Consider the following 24,750-nt stretch of genomic DNA (forward strand, 5'->3'; position numbering starts at 1 on the left):
CTACCAGATTGCTTTTTAAAAGACAAATTATATATAATACACACATCTGATCAGCTTTCATTCATGTCATTTATGACAATATTGTCGATGTCCAGGTGTCTCTAAGATATCATAAAGTCTGTAATTGAATTAAATCTTTATTGTAGCAGGACTTCAAGTTTATTGTATGTCATAATGCAGATTGGATAGGTCTGCTGTATGAAATTATTTCAGTGTGCTTCAAGTTTTCTTTCAAAATGGAATCTGTAGTATTATGCTGCAGGCACACAAGTCACAATAATGTGTTGGAATTTCGCTGTTTCAATTCGTTGCAATTCTAAAGGCAAGTATTTTTGGATACTGTTTCTTGACAGAGTTCAGTTGAGATATAATCTTCGTAAAGACTTGGTATTGCTTCAAGCCATGTCAGAAAAAGATCTTCATGGCTTCAATCAATGTTTGACTTGTGACATAGAGTTGTGTTGCTCATCCAAAAGATGAAGTCATTTTTGAAAATAGGCAGGGCAGTGTCCATGAATCATGTATTCTCTGATAAATTTGCTTTGAACTTTCAGCATTACCTTACGCACTACTACGTCTCTGCGCTACCACCAATAAAAATTCGTACACATGTTTCTTTTGTGACTTCTTTATATTTCACATGTGATAATTCCATGAATGTCTATCGCGGTAATTGCCCTTTGAAGTCCATGCAGATATAATGTTAACGTGGGCTAGATGAATACTCTGAGGCGCTGTTTCAATGGTAATTTGAACATTGAACGTTTGCCTGAGGGTACGTCTGAAGCAATTTCATTACATATGCTGTCCACAAGTCTTGTAGAAATTATGCTAATTACACTGGTTGTATGATTCGATTTGAATTACCTCGAAATAATTCATTTTCATGTAGAATGACCTTGGTCAGAGACAGATCCACTATGTTGAACACTTCTTTGGCTCTTCTGGTGATTTGTTTTGATATGTAGATTCATGATTAAAGAGATCACCTTCCATCGTTTGAGCTGTGTTGCCCGATCTCAATCTGATATTGAGTTGAATTAACCTATGCGGCTTGGATTTAGAAATGTTGTTGTACTTTTAATAATGCTTGCTCACTTGATGTGCTTGTAAACCATATCCATGGAAATGCGCAAGGAACGTACAGAAGTTGTACTGTGTGGCGGTAAACCTTGGGGATTTTCAATTAAAGGCGGAACTGAAAATAACAAGAATATAACAGTGTCAAAGGTAAATGTTTCATTTATTATTATTATTATGTTGCTGCACCACCAATTGGTATATAATACTATATATTTTTTTTCCGAAAGCACACCTAATGATCTGATATTCAATAGCTCCTGAGTAAGGTATTTTTTGTAGTAGAGGACATGTACCTGCTGCCTGACTGAAAGCTATTCCAGCCAATGGAATGTTATAGCGGTAGCGGTATACTATGAATTTGAAGACCAGATTATACCCTGGTTAAAAACTGACACTTGTGTAAGCACCTAACCTAACCCGTTGATATGTAGAAAAAGTGAGTGAATTTCTGGGAGAGGAACAATATGAACTTGGATTGTCCTGTCAAGTAGATCCGATCCGATCAATTTAATGAATACATTTAATTTCAGATTGTCCGTCTATGGCAATAATATCAAATATGGTTATAGGCTACTGATCCCCTGTGTTCATGAAATTCAACATCCTGATGTATAATGTCCGTGACATTCCTGTCAAGTTACTTCTTAGCTGTGTCTAGCCATATTGATGAAATTTGTATTTTGAATTCAAGGCAAGGCTAGGCCTTCATTTCAACTTTTGAGTCATCGAGTGTGTTCTGGTGTGTGACTTCAAATTAAAATTGATTTCCAAGTTACTGTGTCTCGAATATCATGTATTTACCAGCTAATATTCCACGGTTGTTCATCATGAATAGTACATTGAAGCGTAAGAGACGTCACAAGGACTTACAATTTTATGAACTTCCTTCTCCATTGGTACCAAGTGTCTTCCTTCATTGTTATGGTCTGCACTAATGAATGTCCAAAGTTTGTGTACACTGTACAGTGTACTTATGATACATTATTCTTAAAACTTTCTCCAAGTAGTGTAATAGAGATTGTTCTATCCTTGTTTAAGTAGTACTGTCATGATGTGTATTGTGTTGGATTTTTATGACAATCACCAAACTTTTTTCTCGGCATTCAAGCTTGAACCTGGAGGAAAAGGTGAAGCCAGCGGGCTCCACATCAGCGATGTTATAATATGTGTGAACGATGTGCACTTGGCAGGCATGCGGAGGACTCAAGCTGTCGAATTGATTAGAAAATCTGGGGATCGTCTGGTGTTGTCAGTTCAACGGTACGATATCTCTGCGTTTATCCTCTTGTCCATGGATTACGGGTATATTGACCAAATTCATTTGGTAACTGGGGGATTAAGTAATTTGATGTTAAATGAGACATGATGCAAAGTTTATAAGGTGAGGTCAAAATACCTGGTGAAATACACCTAGAGTATAATATCTGTCAGTAACTGATATTCTACTGGTAATCCAGCTGTGTGCTAGCTGGTAACATGATATTTTGTAGATGTTAATCTAAGAAAAATTGCAATTGATGATCAAGATGAAGTCTTCTGCATTCAGTGTATAGTTTATTGCTTTTTGTTTTGTCTATGATGTGATTTTGATGGTTCAAATTCAATCACAGAAAGTTTTCATCCACGCTGTGATCGATAGTAGTTGCAGTGTGAAAAGCAGTGTCAGGCCGGCCTAGATAATCAATGCTTTATGACCTTGCTTTGTATCATGCAACCTCAACATAATGAGCTGTATCCTCTGGTTTTTATTGGTTAGTGTTAGTTTTATTACATGGCTGTTTTGTGGGATTGTCTGAGCATCAAGGTGCTATCATCTTCGCGAAGGTGGCATGTCAGAGTTGAATTGGGTTGTTCTTCTTTTGATCTTTCTCACATAGGTTTGACGTTTGAGTTACTCAAATTTCGGAATTTGGTCCTGCCTTTGCAAGTCAAATTGAAATTTCCGTAGCTTATAATGTATGGCTCCTGATTTAGCATTGTTTGAATGTTTGGTCACCTGCCCGATAGTCTTCTGCCGAATGTCTGCGAAGTTACCCGTCACCATTACAACCCTATTTATCTGTTTGCTTTCCCTTCACAGGTCGTTTCCCATCAATTCCGTAGACATGCCCAAGAAAGTTCAATCACTGGAGTATGACTTCTATAACTCGGAAACTCATATTCAACCTGCAACACAAACAAAAGGTCGTTCGGCGGCGGAGCAGAAGATCTGGCGTAACAGCGACTCCGCTGGTTCTCGCCCGTCTGGTAATGACAACTCAAACAATCAGCAACCGGCGGGCTATGTGTTTTCGGCGAGTAACGATAAAGCGCCAAAGTATCAAGACATCAAAGACACAATAAGATCGGTCGTGATCAATCCAAAGCGGGACGGTGGGTGAATTTTTGTGTGTTGCTAACCTTTAGCGTCTGCCTGTCGGAGAGCTTGTTAACATGAACACTCCCACTCAGACTGGTGCAAACTACCAATCTAGTGAGATAGCGGTCGACTAACTACTGTTCTTTTAACTAGTTCTAGTTGCAAATTAGTTCTATTTCTAGTTCTATCGCATTTAGAAAGTTTAGATGCCGAACTACTAGTGTTCTGTTGTGTGATGATATTGCAGCCATTGCTAGCTCAGAGTCATCACTACTAACAGTGATGTAGCCAGGGGCCCAGATGGTGGGTTTTGGGTGTGGAACCCCTCCCATTTCAAACTTTTAGTGATGTTTCTGTGAAAAGCCAATCCGATTCCGGTAAAATCCTTAGAAATTGAGTATAGTTTAGTTGTGTTTTAGTTACTTATTTTAAAAGGTCGTTAATTGCGATTATAGTTGCGAGTTTTGAAAAGTGAGTAGTTCTACTTCTAGGTGCGCATTTTGAACATCCAGTAATTTGTACAAGTCTACTGGCGCTAGGGATGACATTCTGAATACTGTGGGTCTCTTTGGAACTAGCGCCAGATGGTCGTTATCTGTCGCTACATTCCTGAAGACACTTGAAATCCGGAGTTATGACGATTCCACGAATGCTCAATGCTCGGTGTTTTGTGATGTTATGAGTAGTGTGCACAGAGTCTAGTTTGTCTAGTTTCTAGTTTGTCTAGTTTCTAGACGTGATTGAAATCCGATATGGACACATTTTGCAAGGCTAAGCGATTTTCTACTAGTGTGCGATAATGTCATGGATATTCTAGTTATTTGTTGTACTCCCATTATTCGACGGCACCGTCCTCTCATGATGTTTGCCCGTTGACCTATTGATTTGTGTTTGTCCGTATATGGCTTTGCTAATGTTGAACAAATAAGGATTGCTATTTGTAGCGTGGTTTTTGCATGCCTCTCTTATGTGGCGTCACTCGTGTTATATGATTAACCAGGCAACTAAAATATCAAATTGGAGTTTAATCAGGCCAGTTAGCATGAAGTCAAATAATGTAGGTAGGGGTTTTCCGCTTTTATGATACCAAGCCATCCGGGATACAATACTTCGGAATCACTGCAAACAGTAACTTAGTATTGTTAATTTATTCTCCAAAAGCTTTTTGACGGACTCTCGTATGTAGGAAAGGTAGCACACGTCAGTAATGCTGTAATACAGGGAAAGTGTTGTCTGTTTTGGTAACATTATGTAACAACGACTGAATAATTCCTGTGTTTCCAACTTGGTTCACTATATTTATATATAGCCTATGACTGATGTTCGCTACTGGTGAAAATAAGTGGAAAACGTTTAATGAACGGTTTGTAGTTATGGTTTGCTGCTTTTGTCAAAGTTGCCTTCATTGTTCTTAATGATGGTAGTTTCAATATATAAGCTGAAAGATATAATTTGATATAATTCAGTAACATTAAGTAACCAAAACCTTCCAAATCTTGTATTGAATTCATGTAACATTTTTAATCCGGTTTTCCAAGCATGGCAGTATTATTTGAATCTGTTGAGATATTCTGAATTTGGCCAATCTGAACACAAATTCACTGTATGAAACGGAGCAGTATGTCTATTGAATTGATGATATCATTTCCATATCAAGCATCTTTTGCCTGAAATGGAAATAATTGATGATCTCAAATGCTTATGTGGGAATGCATGCCCCAGGCTAGGCTTGATTAGGAAATTACTCACGCCGTTACTATGCAAGATTTCCAACAGCTGACTAAATTACGCTGGAAACTCTGCTTACATTTTATATTGGAAACGCAAATATTAACTCGTCCACGGTTGTTTGTTTTAACTTTTTCCGTATTTCGTGATATAGCTCTGTCTGGGAATCAGCAGGATATCACTCGTGACCGTCTGTCCGATAAAGGTAGGAGAAGTATGCCTTCTTCCGGGGTGCAGCAAACTAGCGAAAGTCCGGGTAATCATCAGCCTCCCGTTGCAATAAGGCATAGGTGAGTAAGCCTATGGAGTCCTACTGGTAGTTAAATGTGAGGATTTCGCCATATTGGAACAATTAGTTGGTATTACATTGTGCAATCTCAAGATGTTCTTTCCAATAAGGTAGTAATTGGCGCTGTGTACAATGTACCCTGTACATTATAATTATTTAGCTTTTTCTTTGTTGTTGATGTGATCTCTATGATGTTTCTCTATGATTGAATCACGCAGGTGGATTGGATACATTGATTTGTTTTGTACATCAGTTGGATTGGCCAAAGTTGGTGGCATACTTGCCCTTTGTTAATGGGAGAGCTTACCACTGTGTGTTACTCATGACACTGAGGTGTTACATGGCGCTGGCTTCACAATTCCAAGAGGTTTATATGCGCCTTTGAAGTCAATATTGTGGAACAGCAACAATGTTTGTTCGAGTATGATCAAGTGCCTTTTGAATGGGACTCTTTTTTTTAATGTTCCGCATTCCCAAGTCTTTGAAGGCGGGTTAGAGACGGGCCAATAAAACGTGAATTAATCATGTCAGCGTAGGTAGCTCGTGATACGTGAAGACATTCGTGAAGGCATTGACGCAGTATAAATCAGTTGAATTACTGTTTACACCAGTCGGTACGAAGTATACTATCTTGATATTGAGATAGGTGGGTACTTCACTTGTGTGCGTAGAAGAGAAAAAATGAGTATAATATTGTATTTGTCAAATTGTTACGGCAGTTGCAGATAGCTATCTGTGGTGGCTAGTGGAAACATGGCACTGATGAGGTATTTTGGTCTGTGGTGTTACTTTACCATATTCTTTCTCAATTTGAGTTTTCTTGATTAATCAAGTGTTTCATGTTCCAATTCTGCCTGCCGTAACGGTGCTGTGAAATTTAGGAAGTATATTTTGTTTTTGTCAAGTCCGTGTTCTGTTTAACAGAAGAACTTAAGTGAATCTTGATAAGACCGAGGTAGGGACAGATGGCTTCATTTATGTTTGGCAACAATAGGCCTTTAACATCTTTTGTTTTGGTCAAAGCAAGGCATCGAAATGCTGACCTCAGCGTTTGCGTGGGCTGCCTTGACTGCATTTCATCTTTCCTGTTCGATTTCAAAGCAGCTCCGGTAGTTTTGTTGCTTGTTCTTGTGTTGTGTGTCACCAGCTTGCCGTTAAGTTGCACCCTGGTTTTATTTTCGGCTGAGTAATTTCGTATCGGTTGAGGTCAATTTCATTTTGTTGCTCTATTTCAGCCTTATTTAGAAGGTAGACTAGCCAGAAATAGCCTGGAGAGGTAATTGGATACGCGCATGGCGTTTGTTTATCTCAAATTGACTTGCTTCAGAATCAGTGCAAAAACTTTCCAGTCAGGTTTAGACGTGTTTATTATCGTCAGCACCACTATTACTTTCAACGTCTAGTTAGTCGATCAGTGTTTCTTCAGCAAAGGAGTGTGTTTTTTGATCTGATAAACTGACCGTTGTGAGTGACCGTTACACTATCTCTATCTTCATCTGCTAGCTGTAATAATTTAGCACTTCTTACAGATTTTAGTCGAGTGTTTATAGGAAAAAGTCCCATTAAAAGTTACTGGAGTTTACTGTCGGTAATTACATGATGTAGCATCATAGATTAGGCACTGGAGCACCATGGCTGAACTTTGCTTTCGATGAAGTAGTATTGCTCACTCCGCGCAAACTTGATGGAGTGATAGCTTTAATGCATTGTGTCGAAATGATTAAGAAAGAATGTGTTTCGATATATGCAAGAATGCTACTCCTTTGCTTTTTGTAGACACGGTAACAATAGAGATTCCGAGAGGCCTAGGTCTTGGCATGCTTCAAAACACCCAGAAATAGAACAAGCGATGCCCAGCTCAGCGGAAAAGGTTCGTATTTCACGACGACTGTTCGCGCATCTGGTGAACTTGTCCCTTGAAAAATGTTTCTCCTACTTTAGGTGCAAGTGCATCCGTTTGTTAGGAGGAAGTCACGCGAATGGTTGGAATCTGAAGACTTGAGGTCTACTCTTGACAGGAAGTCGAGGGAATGTAAGTGTGGGTGTTTGATATTGTTTGGCTACATGGTATTGTTTATTATTAACACAACACTCTTTTCTGTGCCCACTAGTGTAATATTGAACTTTCGTGTATAACAGATTTAGGACTTGGGTAGATTTCACTGTGAAGTATTGTTGCATCGATTTGACTCAATGTTGTTGGTCAAGAGTAATCTAATTCGAACTTGGTCAATGAACTATAAATAAATAGTAGATATGTCACATAGTGAATATATGAGATTTATGCACAGATGCGGTATAAGTTTGTTTTGTGTTTTCGGTGTTGGATCACGTTATGCTCATTGTTCACTTCACCGCTGCACTAAATTTATTCGGCCAATTAAGCTGGAATATTTCTTGTATAACACAATTTTACAGCACAGTTCCCGGTATTTCGTAATTGCGGATATCACAGACTTGAACCAGTTTATGTGTATCGAATTTCGGGATGGTAATTTTGTACCAAATATGATATGTTAGAATCTGATCAAATTACAAACACTTGCATCATATTCTAGTGTATGTTGCAATATCAGTGCATTGCTGCACTATTTGGGATCGATACTATAGTGTGACTGTGTTTCAATTTATTTTAAGCTATTTGTGTGTGAGAAATATGATGTCTTACTTTATCCAATGATTCTGTTTTTGAGACATTTAATGATCTGAAAATCGACTGGCACTGTCTTTATTGACCGAGATTATTTCTATTGTACACAGTAGGAACGCTCATAAACTGTAATACTCTGCCTTGTAACACTTGATCCTGTGTCTAGTTGTGTCATATTTTACAAATTATTATTCTGACCTCCGACCTGACTTGTAATTTTATATTTCTGCTGTATGCGGCGTTGCTGGCATCAACTTATTTTCAGTAATAGTATAATTGTCATTTTATTTGAAAATATGCTGGCAATGAAGTGGATTTGTTTGCGTTTGTATGTATGAAGAACTTCTTGGAGGTGCAGAACTTCATTATACAATTAACATTATTCCAAATTTTATGTCAGTGACGTCATATTTGGTAATATGATTGTTTATATACTATGTTTATCCAGTTTTCTATATCTGATGGAAAAGTGTTTTTGTATGGTGCAGCATTACTTTCGGCAAGCTCCTCCGAACACTTATCTGTTTCTGTCACGTCAAACGGGACCTCAGGCTCGGCGAATGCCTATAATGCTCGGGACAGGACAAGCATTCATTCGAATCCAAGCCTCATGGAAGCAGTGGAGGTTATTTCTTATCGCAGTTATTAGCGTGGGACATCTGAGAAAGAAATATATGCATTTTTGTAGGCTCTAGCTAGATCACGCCCTGGTTCTATGGACTACGATACCGCTCATTCACGGTCTTCTCAAGACTCGCTCGACAGTATGTCCCAAAAAAGTAACTGCCCTCATTCAGGTGAGACTATCAGTTTAATTAGTACTTGTTGTCTTTCTCAGTCGGTTTGTGATTTTAATTTGGGTTTGGTATTCTTTTGTAACTATCTGTTACCCACGGGTGGATTATATTAAAATAGGGGATGATTCATCTAGTCACGGTCTGTGACCGTATAGTCCTTACTACATCATAGGATGTCTCATCTATGCCTTTTCTCATTAAAGTCGGTTTATTGAAATTTGTCAAACAGTTTTACGAAGCTGACCGATATACTATTTTTGGACGCAAATTCTGTCTGGAATTGCCTAGATTCTATTTAAGTTCTGTGCTATCAATTTCAGGTGTCTTACAAGTATATCATTACGCATGTGATATTAGGATATTACGGTTTTATACACACAGCTCTCTGTAAAATTTCTGGGTGAATTTGTCTTCTGTAAATTTCAAATTGTTATTAGCCGACTCCTGTTGACCACCACTGAATTGATTTTGTGCAGTGTATGTATTTTTCCAATATATTCTGGCAAGTTCTCGATCTAACTGTTGTTTTATTAGGATAGTGTCCTGTACAGAGGTACATTGTGCAATGAACAGTGCTTGTTATTGTTATGATCACTCTCATGGGTCGGGATGACAAAATATCAGATTCCGCATACATGTCTTGAATGACAAACTGTAGGCCACTCTCTCTGGGCTGTAAGATATGAAATTAGAAGAGGGAATTGAGAACGAGTCGATGTTTAAGAACATTGTTTCTCAATAGTAATATTTGATGACAGGATTATTGGTATTCAATTTTCTTTTAAAATCACTACTATCTCTCCCTCTCTCTTTTCTTTGAGTTATCAACAGTTGCAATTGGCCACATAACTCAATTTTTGAATATTATGTATAATTGTATATATGTATAAGTATATAGTACATTGAGCTTAAGCGATCTCTTCCCCTCGAGTATTCGAAATTTCATAACGGTGACACCATATTTGGTGATATACAATGTTCTTTCCAATTCTCTACTAGTTGCTGGCGATTACCCTTCACGAGTGTCAGCCGAAAGTAATTGGTTGTATTTCACCATGCAAACATTATATAATCGTATATTGCAGTTCTGTATCGTCAAGAGTCTATTAAAAATAAGGGTGCAAATGACCTTTGTTGTTTCATCAAACGCCCTGGCCTGAGCTGCAGAGCAAATTAACCGATTGTAACTCTTCTAGCATTCCAAGATTCTAAAGCTAACATACGAACCGAAGTCGGGAACAGACTACGCGCTTCCGGACGTTACGGCGAGATATGGAACTTACCGCAAGTGAGAAAGAAATAAATTACCCGACTGGTAACAAAGTGCATTACAGAGGCTGATCATATTTGTTGCAGGCTCACGAACGCGCGAAATCTTGCGAGGGACTGCTGGACACGCCGAGATTGAAAGACGAAAGAAAAATGGGCGTGTCCGGGAGAAAGTCGATGGGGTCCTCCCACTCTGAGCTGCCGTCCCGGAAAGGCGCGGCCCAGTCGAAATCTCCGAGCCCGCCGAAAGGAACGTCGGACCAGGGTCGGTTATTTTTCCGTGGCGAAAAAGGCAAACACGTCGACGCGCTGAAGTCGAACTTTGAAAAGGGCAGGCCCGCTGGTCAAGCCTTCCAAAATCACAATGAAACAAGCAATAATAATAACAATGCGCCGAACGATCATACCGGCGAAAACAGGAGCATATTGAAACGACTGCAGACTCAACAATCTTCCTCAATGCTAAAATCGCACGATGTGGCTAAAATTGTGGACCGGCCCATGTCGCCTACCGCCTCGAGCGCGAAATCAAAGAAAACAGACGATGCTCGGGGTATTTTGAAGCGCGTCGGCGATAAGCATTCGCCAACATCGTCGAGTGTACAACCTCAAAAGAACGGTGACGCAAAACAAGCGGAGGTGTCGACGTCAGGTACCGATGCGCATGCGATATCGAAAAGAATCGATGCCCCGACGTGGCCTAGCGAGGGCCGGGGACTTTCGTCCCGCTCGGGTCAACTCTCGCCGAAGTTTTGCCCCTCGGGAAAGCCCGAAAGGCCAGAAACGGCGACAGCGGCGGAAGCCCCCACCACGCCGAACTCAAAATCGACGCCAAACAGTTCGGTTAAGGAATCGTCTCAGCCTACTTCGCCCGCTGGAACAAAGTGAGAACTACACCTTTTTGTCTTTCTCGTGGTTGCAACGAGTCATGTCATGACTTGACTCTAGTCATTTTCTTCAAATTGGAAAATGACTCGCCACGAGTCAATTTGTGTATTGACTCGACTTATCATCGAGTCATGATTTGAAATCGAATCTTAACAGTAAACACTAGGACTTGGGCTCGGACTCGAGTCTTAACACTATGACTTGGACTCGACCCGTTTCTCCCAACTTGATGACTCGGCAGCGAATTAAAAATGACTCCGCTTGACTCGAGTCAAAACTATGAAAGTCCAATTGACTTGTGACTCGGAACCTGTGACTTGATTACGACCCTGGTCTTTATTTTTAAGGGTGGTGTCTGATAAAACGACATTGTCCTTATTTCTCAAATATCGTCGCTGTGGAGTCGGAGTTGCTCATTATCATTGAATACAAATGTCTACAAATGCACTACACAGTAGGGGTCTTCAAAAATGACAGTTTTCCTCAAATCGTGCTGGCTACTCGATAAAATTGTTAGGTTACCTAATTTAAGCCTACACACCAAATTTGGTTCAATTCCAATCAGTAGCCGCATTTCTACAGGAGAAGAAAGTTTATATTTATTATATAAAAATAAATAACATAAAATTTGAAAATTGTCTGTTCACCGCATGAAAGTGTTGTTAGGTTGTCTATAGAAACGATGTTCACCAAATTTGGTTGAATTCCAACCAGTGGAAGCGATTTTATTGCCGTTGAAAAAGTTGGATTATGAATAAAATAGTATTTACGGTGACCAATTCTTTAATTATTTATTATAGTGGGGCCCATCGTAAATACTATTTTATTCAAATCCAAATTTTTCGACGGCAATAACTCCCGCTTCCACTAGTTGGAATTGAACTAATTTTTGTGTGTAGGCTTAAATTAGGTAACCTAACAATTTTATCAAGTAGCCAGTACGATTTGAGAAAAAATGTCATTTTTGAAGACCCCTACTGCACAGTTCTTCTGTAGCATTTTCAGGAAAACCAGAAATGAGAATATAATTGAAGTCAGAGCATTGAAACAAAGCACAAATTAGATAAGAATTGAATTACTGGCGTTTCACTTAGTTTAATTAGGCAACTAGAATTATCTACTCGCCCAAGTCTGCTCAAAGCTATACTAATCTTTACGCTTATTTTTTACAGCTTCCACGCCCATTCTACCAGCGGGCAGCTTGATATGTACGCCGGCAATAACCCAGACTTTGCCACCCTGCCGTCTCGGTCCGACGAGTACAAAAAGAACATAAAGGTGATGTCCAAAAAGGTACGCCTGACTCGCTTTGATTAATTGAATTGGCACTGCTGAGATTGGAGCACTTGAATTGATATTGCGCGGGCAAAAATGGCCCCCTAATCTTCAAATACACTCTCTCCGAAGCACTTGTGCCTCTTCAATTTGATGGGAAAGATATGATTTTGAAGTATAGTTATAATTTATGTTGTTCCCGTCCAATTGAGTTGTCGCCACGATTGGTGGAGTAGGATTTGCGTCTATAGAGCAGTGATTCCCAAGCGCGGCTCCAAGCTAGCCTGAAAATCCCGCAAAAATATCATAGACTGTAGCATTGTTTAAACAGTTTTTTTTCTTCAAATTTTACTGGCTATCCGATAAAATTGTTAGGTTGCTTAAAACAAAACGCTGCACACCAGGTTTGGCTCAAGAAGTTTGAATATTTGGCTCAAGCTATTAGAGGTGAAAAAAGAACTGAAAAATTATTTTCGAATTCTACCGTCAACCCCATGAAATTGTTAGTAGTTTAAAAAAGAGATGTGTAACAAATTTGGCTCAATTACAACCAGTAGAAGCGAAGTTACTGTAGTAAGAAAATGTTGGATTTGAAATAATAGTATTCATGGCTAGGAATTCTTCAACTATTAATTATAGAACTACCCACCATAAATACTATTACTTCAAAACCAAAATTTTGAATACCAATTATGTTTTGAACGACAGTCGTAGACAATTATTTGTTTCTATAAATAGCTGTCATCAATTTCTGTATATTGGTATTCCAGCATATACTATAGCGTCAAACGCATGGACAATGGACAAATACCATCACATAACGAGATATATCTTTTTATCTAATAGTCAAGTATAAATCGCAGTAATTCCAATATCACCTCAAATATATTCCCCCGGCAAACTTTTGAATATTTTGAATCTGTAGAAGCTATGTTCATGATTTTGAGTTAGCTGAATTGTGATATCTTCAGACCTCGGGTACATGCTTTAAAACTTGTCTGTTTCAAGAACTTGACTATTTTCATGCAGCTACTTACGTTCTCTGCAGTTTGAAATTCAGCCCCGACCCAAAAAAGATTGGAAAGCACTTGGGATATTATAATAATATATAGATTTTTGATGTTTGACAGGAACTAGAATTAGATTTTTTATAGGCATTGAATTTAACCGACCCTGTGAATTACATGAATGTAAAACGCTTGTCTGCCACTGTTCCCTGTATTTACATTTCATTTGGTAGTCGTTGGCAAATAAAATTCCGCGCATACAGCAGCTGATAACAATAATTGAACGCACACAATGTCTTTAGCCTGTTAAATAAGTGCACCGCGTCCTTGTGGGCCTGATCCGTGTTTAAGATTGCCAGTAAACCATGTTCCCACTTGACAATATCACCTCGCTATTTTGTTATCGCGCACTACATGTCACCTGTTGTGTAACTATGAACAAGTACTTGAAATAACGTCTCGCATGGCTGAGCTCCCCCACTAACTGATTGTGTAGGCGTGTTTATACTCTGATATCCACAATCGATTCATTACCGTGCTGAAGTTACAGGGAAAAACGATTTTGTGATATGGCCGAATTTTTTGTAGGATATCTTGATGATAGTTTCCAAAGTGTTTGCATTAATTTCTACAAGTTGTATAAAGCTATAAACTAGTACACCATTGTTGGAAATGTTGTATGGATTGTTAATTGCCATGTTTATAGGATTTTTCCGACATAGATGCTCATTGTGTTATATATTAATGGATTGTCGTCTTTGTAGCCCTTTTTATTATATGAAGATGTATTTACATATCGTTTCACTGCTATCACTGTTAGCTAACCATCATGGCAATGTCTATGTAGGCATTATCGAAGGTATGATCTATCATCTACACTCATTTCTGTCCCAAGTAGATGCAATGGTATTTGTAGAATGGCTGTTATTGTGTCCAATTGGCTTGCGTCATTGCACACATGCCATTCCATTGTTGGATGTTGGTGAGCTAACCATCAAGGTGTAGCGACAAAAGAAACCGACCTTTGCAGAGGTAATCTCCTGGAGAAATCAGCAATAGCGCTGTAGCAAATGCCTAGACGCGCGTGCCGGCCATTATCCCGTAACTACACTAGATTAGAACGGCACTAATAGGAGACCGTGCAGCGCTACTTTTGGAAAGCTTGTGCGGACTTCACTTCTTGAAAGTGCGATTATGAGATTATCGGGCTCCCGGCATTAAGATTAAGGCTCTTTGCTTCCAAGTTCTGACATTGCGATTCGGGTTATTATGTGCTCGACAAAATTACTTCGCAATCCTGAGTTTTCGGAATTCCTGTATGTTTATCTTCTTAGGTTCTGAAGAAGACTTCGTTTACAAGGAAGGATTTGGAATTATCACCGCCTTATCCGAACTCTGTACACAGGCCCGCTTTTCGCTATCCGAAAATACTAGAAAAACAAGCCGACACGCACCTATCCGGCTCGGGGTGAGATTTTTAGCATCACCACAGCGTGCAGTTTGATTGATAATTTGTGCTAGGCGACGACCTTTCTGCTTCATTGCATGACATCGCACTGGGCTGACAATATTTTGATGTATTGCGACGAAGGCACTGTTTAGCTGAGAGCTCGGTTGATTTATTGTTGTTTCGAATACCGGCACTTGAAAGATTTTTGACAAGGTTAAAAATTAGCAGGTGCTTACCTTGTGTGTTATGTTGACTTTGCGCGACTTAAACCGTGGCTGCTTAACTTTCTTAGGCTGACAATGTAAGGCCATCTGAGTGTGCAGACCGTTTGCATTTATTGACGGGAGCATAATATATTATAGTAGGGAATAGGGATAATGGGTGTGTACTGTTCTACGAGCGCTTGTCACCCTCGATTTTATTTACAGGCTATTTGCATTAGGAAATATTTTTTCCTTACCATGAAGTGACCTACGGTATGCATTTACTGGGGACAATATGCAGTATAATTTGTTCATCTTGATGGGTTCCTGCACCATCTTAACAGGAATACGTGACTTTGAATTATGTATCTGGGTTACCTGAATTCTTGTGTTTGCTCCTGTAAATCCTTGTGGCAACTTATTGACAATGCCGAAGTATAAATTTTGAACCCAAGCTAGAGGCATGCAGCCAAACTCGCCCAATCTAACGCATCTTCAAAATACTGAACTTCAAGCATCCATCAAGTCAAACCCACAGTAACATATGAATTACCTTATAATCTTATAAGCAGGGTTGCCAACTGGCCGCGCCGTTATTATTTCTGAGATTTGTCCGTATTTTTAAGGGTGATGTCTGGTAAAACAAGGTGCATTGTCCTCGTTTTTCAGATTTGTTCATATTTTCTACCTACTCGCGGGTAATTTGTCCTTAATTTCGGCCATGATGACTGAATATAATAGGAATGTAGCCTATCGCAAAAGCGACAGCCCGCATATCTGGTTTGTCTTGCGTAAATGCCCTAAAGCCCGGCTTCTTTATACGTTCGTTTCCGACTATGTGTTGCACTGTTGCACGATCATCATGATTTTGTTTTTTGTGTTTCTTGTTTCATACATCATTTTCATGTTATGTTTGCCTGATCACGTTCAGCATGGGGGCCGTCCGTTCAAAATCCACATCGTCGCTGCTTGGAAGTGCTAACCATCCATCCACGACGTCGATACCAGCCACCCTCAGCGAAGGCAAAGACGAGCTTGCCGTGACGTTATCGCCCGTTCTTCCCGTGTGTCATGTGTCCATTTCCGGTAATTTTCCGTTCCGCACGTTGCTTTTGTCGTGCCTGTGTTTTCATTTTGTTGTTCTTCATTTCTATACTATTGTTTCGGACAGTATGTGACTGTAAAGTAACTTGATGCAGTACCTAGGTAAAGCTGTGAATTCCTACTCTTTATTATAAGTAGACAAAGCAATTTTACCGGCTACTTACGGAAAAAGTTTTGGATTTATTTAATAAAAACGTGTATAAAAAATAGTCAAATTTGACTGGCCACCCCATGAAATTGTTAGGTTGTCTGAAAAAACGATGCACCACAAATTTGGGTCCATTCCAACCCGTAGAAGTGAAGTTTTTGGAGTACAAAATTTTGGATTCGGAATAAATAGTATTTACGCAGGCGGATTCTTTGATTATTTTTGATTTAACCACCATATATACTATGATTTGAAATTCTAAATTTTTAGCATGAATAACTTCACTTCCACTGGTTGGAATTGAGCCAAAATTGGTGTGTAGCGTATTTTTGTTCTTAGGTAACCTAACAATTTTATCAAGTAGCGCAGTAAAATTTGCAAAAAAAAGTTAATTTTGAACAGCCCTAGACTGGCTGGTCTCAAAATTTCAAAATGTATCTTTGTGGCTAATGCAGAATGACTAATCACAGTACAAATGGGTAGAATGTTCGAAAGTGTATTCAGTTACCGCGATGCAGGAACTATTTCATGTGGTTCTTGCGACGATTTCGTTCCAGAGTGATACAAATCTTCTGAAAAAGCAACTTCTTCAAAATTCAAATTGCGATAGTAAGAATTTTTCCCTAAAATTGTTCTAGAAGTGGAAGTAGTTTAAACATAACTACTTGAGTAAGTGTTGTAAGGGGATAAAATCTTCTTGATCAGTTGGAGAAAAGTGAAGTAGTTTGTTACTGGCCGCCACCACCTCTGTATAGGCTACTTCCCAACGTATAGTAAAGTGTCTCTCACCGAGACAAATAACTCCAGTTCCGTTATACTGGTGTGCTTATCTGCTTACGATACAGGCATCAAAACCGTCTGAACATGATTTGTATATTTCAACACGCGCGTTGAATGGATAAAATCGAAAGTGTCAAAAAGAATGTTAAATTTTCTTCAGACGTTGCTATGACAAATTTTGCATAAAATTTTGCTGCCACTCATCCATGAATACAACCGTGTTAATTTTATTGATTGCGGATTTAGAATGCTCGGTGAATGCAACATACAACCCGCCAGATTGAATATCTTTTTTTAATTATAATTTAATTATAATTTAATGATTATGGAATGTGACTGTGTCCGCACTGACCCCTTTTGTCATCAAACTTATTTAGCGGAACACGACCCTAAACTTGCTTTATGGTCCAGCGTAGGGATTAAGTCGCTGCCTTCGAGTCGCCGCAAATTTTGACTCTAGTAAAGTCAAATTTTTATGTCAAACGCGACTCAATTTATCTCAAATTTTCCAAATTCGAGTCAATTTCAAGTGTCCAAATATTTACAATCCCACATATAGCCCATGGTGGACTCGCGTATGAGTGAGATGCGCGCTCAGCTGATTGCAAAAATGTACACGCGCGTTATTAAATAAATATACAAATGCCTGTAATGATATCATAATGGCAGTTAAAGTCATTATGGCGGCAGTTATGGGCATACCCAAGCTGTTTTGTCTGCCATCTCACTGTCGATGGAATTCTAACCATATGGAAAAAGGAATGGAATGTAGTAGATAAGAATTGATGGCCTATTGATGACGCAGTCATTTGTCTAGCGGCTGACAGGTTCAGAGTGGTTTGCTAAGCGGAATATCAGATGACGTGTTAATTGATTTGAATAATTGTGTGCGAGTCGTTCGCATTTCTAGGCGAGTCTGAGCCGAGTCGAGTCATTTTAAGACAGTGACTCAAGTCAAAGTACATAAAAAGTTGATTTGAGTCATGCAAACACTCCTGTGGTCAGAATCTGCAGGTTAAATAGGCTCTACTTTTTGATTTCTAATGAAAAATTCATCGCACACACTTTCGAGTCTACTCCAGGAGTAATTCTCACAACTCAAAGTTTCAGAGATATGTAAATTACAGCTGAATTCCTTTAACCTGTCCGATTCGTGCACACTGCGGATGAGAGAATTTACTATTTTCAACGAGTCTAAATTCAGAATTTTTGATGTATCATATCCGAATTTATGCTCATCTCGGGCTCTGTATTCTGATGCAAATGTGTTTTTTGTCGCTACAGAAAAACTCAAAGAGCCGTTATCTACGCTCGCGAGCGAAGAGTGGCCTAGGAAATCCCCGGAACCGAAGCGTTACTCGACGGGAAAGGACCCCGAACTGCCCCAAACGAAAGAACCACACTGTGCTAACACTTACCGCGGAGACCCGCCTCCGCCCGACATTATAAATCATACGAACATTGTGGTGAAAAGCCCTCCTCCAGTCACGCACGCCGAGGCGTCCCAGTCGAAAACGAAGCCGCCTACCCTTGTCACGTCTCAGGCGGTGTCTAGTAGGCCGTCTGTGACTTCGCCGACTATTACTGTGACGCCGATATTGCCCAAACTGCCAATCGCGAACTTAATTCCTTCACAGCTGTTTTCGACGCAGTCCCCGATCTCCGGTGTCAGGTGAGCTTCTTTGGATGTGTTTTGCCCTTTTTGAGGTGTGCGCCTGCCGTCTTGTTACGGATAAGCAAATTCTTCTGGTGCTTGTTTTATGTAGCAATATTTTCGGTATAAATTACCTAGGCCTGGCAAATATCTGAATTGTTTGCGGATAAAATCACATTTGTTACATTTGGGCTTGAGCCTTGTCAACTGCAGTAGCACAAAGGTGTATGCCTGGTATTATGCTTCATGAATATTGTGACCGAGCAACTGCGCAATTGCTCAAACACAAGATTTAAGAGAATTTTTGTTCAGATCCTTCTGTTTCGAGACCTTCCCGTCTTTTCATTGTGTCGCAATCTTGTGATGTTTTATAATGATGAAATTTTTATAATAAATTCAGCTGAACTGGATCACACCTAATACGGTTATCCAGCATTTTCGCGTTAGTATGGAATTTCTTGCCTAACTGCATTTTTGAAATCTCAGAACTACTGGAAAGCAGGTGTTATGTGAAATATGGAAACTGATAAAATTTTGCGTCATTATCATATGATATTGAGATATCAGTACGTAATATATTTTAACAATATTTAATGTCATCGAATATAATTCCAAATATCACCTCTATTCTTTATGCAACTTATAGGACCTACATATACTGTCCAATTGGCAGAATTTTGCTACCACTGTAAACTGAGAGCCGTGTCCGTCACAATGATATAATAGTTTTTTACCAGAGCGATTACAATTTGCAATTAGCTGTTATTTGACGCCTGCAAATTGATTGCAAGCCAAATCGGTACCATGATTGTGAATAAAAAATCGGGTCCCGTTTCTATTTCAGCGACAACACGACGTCTACCTTGCCTTCGAATTCCGAATATTATAAAATTTCGGCCTCTAAAGCAATGCTGTTGAGCCGTATGCAAGAAAAGGTCGGAGACGGACTCATTGATAATCTGCACGACCAAGACGAATCGGACGACGAACGAAACAGAAAAAAGGTGAACGATCGGTTTTCAGTGTCGCAACACGCTAATATATTGCTATTGACAAATTTCTTCAACTCCTAAACTTGTCGACTGACCTTAATCAGTAGCGAACGTCCGGTAGTTTTTGTAAACTGTTAATGTGGATCATCACGGCACGTGGCACACAGCTAGGTCACCGAGTGGCTATTATCTTTTATTGCCATATTCCACAGGTTGTCAGCAGCAAAGTAATAATTTGAGAGCACCCGAGTAGGTTTTGACTGCTTGCACTCCTCACTTCTACTTTCTTGGCAAAAATAATCACTTTCAGACTGTAAATTTTGTCAATTAGAAAGTGTTTTGGGGATATATTTCAAGTAGCCACCTTCCATCAACTACAAAAGTATGCTGCTTACTTGAGTCATTTTATACTTTCCCTTGAAGTAGTTCTCGTTCAGTGTAATTCATTAAAATTTACTTTATAACATTTGTTTGTACTTGGGTACCAATGATCGTTAGTCAGTACTGTGATCATCGATCACATCTGCTAAAATCTCACCGTAGCCCTCATTTCGTTGTAACTTGCGTGCTGCTTTAGCTACGAGATTGATTTCAAACTCTGTCGCAGGTCGAAGTCCTGAAACGCCTCACTATAAGACTGAACGGCCTGCACAAATGCAAGGAAAACGTCAGATTGGAGCTGGACGAAAACGAACAACTGGGGAAGACTGTGACAAGAAACGTCGAAGAGGTAACAATTTTTGTTGTCTTTTTCGTTAAGGCATCGCTCCGTGTGAAAAACGGTATGTAACTTGGTGTGTATTTGGGTATTTTATTGCACGTAGCCGACCACTTGAAGCCTACCAAAATTTAAAAATTGACGTAGAATAATGTGGATGTGTTGAAATCAATAATGTGTTTTATGATCTCCTGCAGAGTTTTCTGCAGTTTCATTGATCTTAATTCCAACTTTCTGGATAAGAAATAAGACACGTTGATTCCGATCCATAAGTAAAGCCTTGAAAAAAGTCTATCTAAGGGCCTTCAACAAGGATTGGATACTATCTTGAAAATATAGAATAACTTCCTGACCGACCACCACTATTGAGGAAATAAATGCGTGCTGACCGTAATGCTATTATAATTAAAGCCGTTATGACGGCAATCACGGGCATATCCAAGCTGTTATATCGGTGATCTCGCTGCTAATGGAATGATCACCATTTCTTTAAAAGTAAAGCCATCCAACCACTGATGTTTGTACAGGGATTAATTTGACAGGTGTAAGAGCCTTTTTTATTTTTTATTGAGAAATCTTTGCACACGTCTAGTGGGTTTCATATTTTCAATCCGAATCCAGAATTTATTTTGTCCGAATTCAAGTCCTCATCCTGTGCTGATTTGATATTTTTCAAAGTCGGTTGCAAATTGCAGGAGATGAGGGCATTGCATAATTACTTCATGAATGTCTCCCACTATTTGTGACTAACTCAAAATGACTAACGGCACTAGAAATTTGTGCAATATTCGAAAACATATTCAAGCACTTCTTTACTGACTTATTTCCCAGTAATTTGATGTGAACAGAATCGATCGTCTTAGGTCCCGATTACAAATCTTATTTTTACGCTTGTCTTATTTTCAGCTGTGCACGGCCCGCGAGCTCGAGCGTTTCAAGACGTTTGTGGAAGAAATCGACAAGATCGTCAACCTCATCTTCTCGATATCCGGCCGGCTGCTACGCGTAGAAAACACGCTGGCGATGCTCGCGGAAGACGCTGATCCTGAAGAAAAGGTGTGTGACGGACGTCGCCTTTGATTTTTTGAGTGAATTTACTTGCTTCCGTGACTTGGACAATTAGATAATACTAGTTGTCGTATTAGACTTATTTAAGTGGAATGGCGGTACATTAATTCTAATATACTTTCTGGTACAAGACAGGCGTTTCATGTAACTTTGCAGACTAGTAAAGTTACCTCATTATGAGTAAATGAGGCTAATAAATGGGGCTAAAAAATGTTAAAAGTGATGAAATTAGTATATTATGAATGTGAGGCATTCCATATCACCAAAACAGAGTTGTAAAAAAGCGAGTTGAACACGACCTGAACTCGAAATTGAACAGTGAACATAGTGACTTTGGACTCGTCATCATAAAAGTGAGAGAGACTTGTGACTCGGAACCTTGCGACTTGGTTACAAGCCTGTGCTTGTGAGATCTAATTTGGAGTAGCTGAAAATGTTCGATATCTGCTTCCAGAACGGCTTGTTGGAGAAGAGGAAGAAGTTGTCTTCTCAGCTGGCCGAAGCAGATTCGTTGAAGGAGAACGTGAATAAGCGGCAGGAAACCGTTTGCAAGACACTGTCGACGTACATGGACCAAGAGCAGGTCAGCCGCACGCCAGATTTTACTTGGTACTCTTTTAAGACTTCGGAAGTATTTTTGAATAGATGTTTTTCTGCTAGTGGTATTTCGCTTGTTTTGACACAACATTCTCATTTCAGTATGGTCTATTCGAGCATTACATCAAAATGAAGACGGATCTGATATCGGAACAGCGAGAAATCGACGACAAAATGAAACTAGGCGAGGAGCAAATGCGCGAAATCTACGACAGCCTGCCCGGGTCGGTGCAAGACAAATATCCGCAGTACCAGGCGTTTACGCCGGACGCCCACAGCGCAGCGGACAAGCACCGGCCCGTACAGCCGATCAAATAGATTACACTTCCATACATCTATGACTTCGTTCCTAATGAAATATATCGCTTATATTGAAGTTATTACGGAAATTTTCCGGTCAGTTCCTCGATTCCAAAACTTCGTGTGCCATAGGCGATGATTTTACTCAGTTGCTGACGGAAACTTAAGTTTCTATCTTTTTACATGACCATGTCGTTACTATTATTATTATGACTACTACTTCTCGTTATTATATTTGCGACTGATTAATTGCCCGACTGATTAACTTCTGCGTGGGTAACCTCGGGGTGTTGTGCCAGGGTGGACAATCTCATGTAGGGCAGCGAGGTCTTGATGCACCTAAATACGCATGAGGTGCACCAGTAAGAAAGGGTATGCAAGGGTGCACGACAAACTTGTAGCAATAAAGCAGACGTTTTAAACCCAGGGGTGACGTTCTCGAAGATGCTGGCCTTTTTCTTCATATTTTTCAGCAAGCAGCTTCCCAAATAAGTCGTGTCCAGGTTCGGACGGAGGTGTTCATCTTTTTTTAAGCAGTCATGAATTATATGCATAAAATATATGGTTTTAAGTATACATGGGTCATGGGTACACGAGTTCGTTCCAACAACTTAGAGGTTCACTTCGCCAAAGTAGGTTGAAGAGCGCAGGTGTAGGGTGCTTTAATCGATGTGCGTGCCGAGGGTGCGACAATTCATCAAATGGTTTGCTACGAATGCGTGGTCGACCATCAAGAAAATAGTTTTCTAGCAATATGTAGATTGTAGACCTATTGTGGGGTGATACCAAGATCAACCACAGCAGCCGTAGGCCAATAGTGGTTCATGGTGACGTGTTTTTTTCAGTCGCATACAGCTCTCATGGTATACAGTGATATCGGAAATAATTTTATTATGAACATATAAGCGTTTAACATGTAGATAGATAAGCACGACCTAATGTTACTTCAGTGGCATTTTTTTGATAGTAAACTATCGGTCACGCTTGGAATTTTAACATGGTACTCAACATAACGTAATCAGCGGTTGAATTGAAACATCTCATTTAAGCAAATAAACAGAAGCCGTGAGTTCAGTTCGTCAAAATTGTGTGGTATTGGATTGATAAGACACTAAAACTAGATTCTTATTCCTTGCACATCTCCTGTCAGACATGCGCCAAAATTTGTATATATTGTGCCAAAAAGATTGTTGGGCCTACGTACACGGACCACCTGACCAAATGAAAAGCTACTTAGCCTACCTATGACACTATTTCAACTTGACAATTCTTTTCTACCTGATCAGGTCGGGGAAATAGGTCTTCGGATTTCGGCACCCGCAATTAGATAATTATCCGCGCTAGGACACAGGCCTATCAAGGTTCCGGTCCTCATGCGGCGATCATTTTGGGCCAAGGATTCATCTCCGCCGGTTATTGGCTGCCTATTCTATTAAGATTGCATAATCGTCAGATTAAATTTTTATCTGAACGAAATACACACAACGTACAATGCGATAAGACACAATGCGATGTAATAATGAACAGATAGGAGGATGCCGAACGACGAGTTGCGAACTTGCGGTTGCAGTTGCGGTCTCTTAATCTGGCATCCACCTCGGCCTGGTGCCAGATGTCGTAGTTCTTTTTCTTCGATGTTTGTGTCTATTCCGTGGCTCTTTGTTGCTCTTTCCATTCCTTGTAAGTGCGCTCTCTCATTGGATCTTTTTCTGTTTCTTTTTTTGTCGCCGTTACAACAGCGACGCGGGGAAAGAGGAGCCCAAAATAATCTCCAACGCGGAATTGAACCTACGAAAGAATCCCTTTCCTTGCAATAGCCCAAACACTTTGACTCAGTACTGTGAATTATGCGGATTAGTAATAAAAACATTTAATGAAAGATTCAAGTTCAATAAATCTGTCCAAAAATACCTCACTCTTGTTCATTTGAAAATGTTTTTTGACCCAGGCTTCTAGCTTGGGATGCGGCACTACTTTTACTTGTAGGTTGTAGTTCAGTAGAAATTTGCATGGTTATTTCAATACTTGTACCCGAGTATCCGTAATGACCACTTTGATCACACTGGCTAGCGGCTATTTTGATCTATTTCAGAACTTCTAATGAAGATCATCAAGATTACCGGACCACGACTGACCTATCGATCTCGCTTCCCATGACATGCCGCCCTATTTCTTGTCGCTTTCTTTTTCTATACTGTATTCTTTACTTTCATTCAGTGTGCATGCCTCCTTTTTTACTACGCCTAGGCCAAGGTGGGTGTCCGATTCCATTGACAAATCCAAGTCGCTTCGACATCTTCCTGTCTATTCATTGTATCGCATTTTTTGTGGTGTATTGAACTGATAAAATTGCTAATAAACCAATGATGATGATGATGATGATCATAATAA

At 39.7% G+C, this 24,750-nt stretch overlaps 2 protein-coding genes across 4 annotated transcripts in view; one reads left to right on the forward strand and one right to left on the reverse strand.

Annotated features, from left to right (window-relative positions):
• LOC145457449 (epithelial membrane protein 2-like) overlaps nucleotides 1–24,750 on the reverse strand; it is a 417,463-nt gene that overhangs the window by 231,852 nt on the left and 160,861 nt on the right. The window lies entirely within an intron of this gene.
• On the forward strand, nucleotides 757–22,608 carry LOC145456821 (uncharacterized). Of its 3 annotated transcripts, XM_080334942.1 has the most exons (20): nucleotides 757–775; nucleotides 1,065–1,230; nucleotides 2,192–2,343; nucleotides 3,164–3,456; nucleotides 5,325–5,460; nucleotides 7,236–7,329; nucleotides 7,401–7,491; nucleotides 8,598–8,734; nucleotides 8,798–8,906; nucleotides 10,103–10,194; nucleotides 10,263–11,059; nucleotides 12,236–12,356; nucleotides 14,680–14,813; nucleotides 15,930–16,084; nucleotides 18,315–18,702; nucleotides 19,529–19,688; nucleotides 20,284–20,406; nucleotides 21,301–21,450; nucleotides 21,917–22,045; nucleotides 22,162–22,608. In XM_080334942.1, the coding sequence occupies exons 2-20, from the start codon at nucleotides 1,123–1,125 to the stop codon at nucleotides 22,375–22,377; spliced, it is 3,585 nt and encodes a 1,194-aa protein (XP_080191068.1). In that variant the 5' UTR covers nucleotides 757–775; nucleotides 1,065–1,122; the 3' UTR covers nucleotides 22,378–22,608. The 3 variants fall into 3 exon arrangements, with proteins under 3 accessions (XP_080191068.1, XP_080191067.1, XP_080191069.1); XM_080334941.1 differs by lacking the exon at nucleotides 757–775 and having other exon boundaries at nucleotides 841–1,230; XM_080334943.1 differs by lacking the exon at nucleotides 757–775 and having other exon boundaries at nucleotides 843–1,230; nucleotides 18,327–18,702.

Source organism: Botryllus schlosseri, chromosome 15 (assembly GCF_051294905.1).
Source record: "Botryllus schlosseri isolate E-star chromosome 15, Bs_hap1, whole genome shotgun sequence".
Classification (NCBI taxonomy): domain Eukaryota; kingdom Metazoa; phylum Chordata; class Ascidiacea; order Stolidobranchia; family Styelidae; genus Botryllus; species Botryllus schlosseri.

Coding starts and splice junctions, on each gene's coding strand:
- LOC145456821 (XM_080334942.1), top strand. CDS start 1,123: ATGGAAATGCGCAAGGAACGTACAGAAGTTGTACTGTGTGGCGGTAAA. Junction 1,231..2,191: donor AGAATATAACAGTGTCAAAG/GTAAATGTTTCA, acceptor TCGGCATTCAAG/CTTGAACCTGGAGGAAAAGG. Junction 8,735..8,797: donor GCCTCATGGAAGCAGTGGAG/GTTATTTCTTAT, acceptor GCATTTTTGTAG/GCTCTAGCTAGATCACGCCC.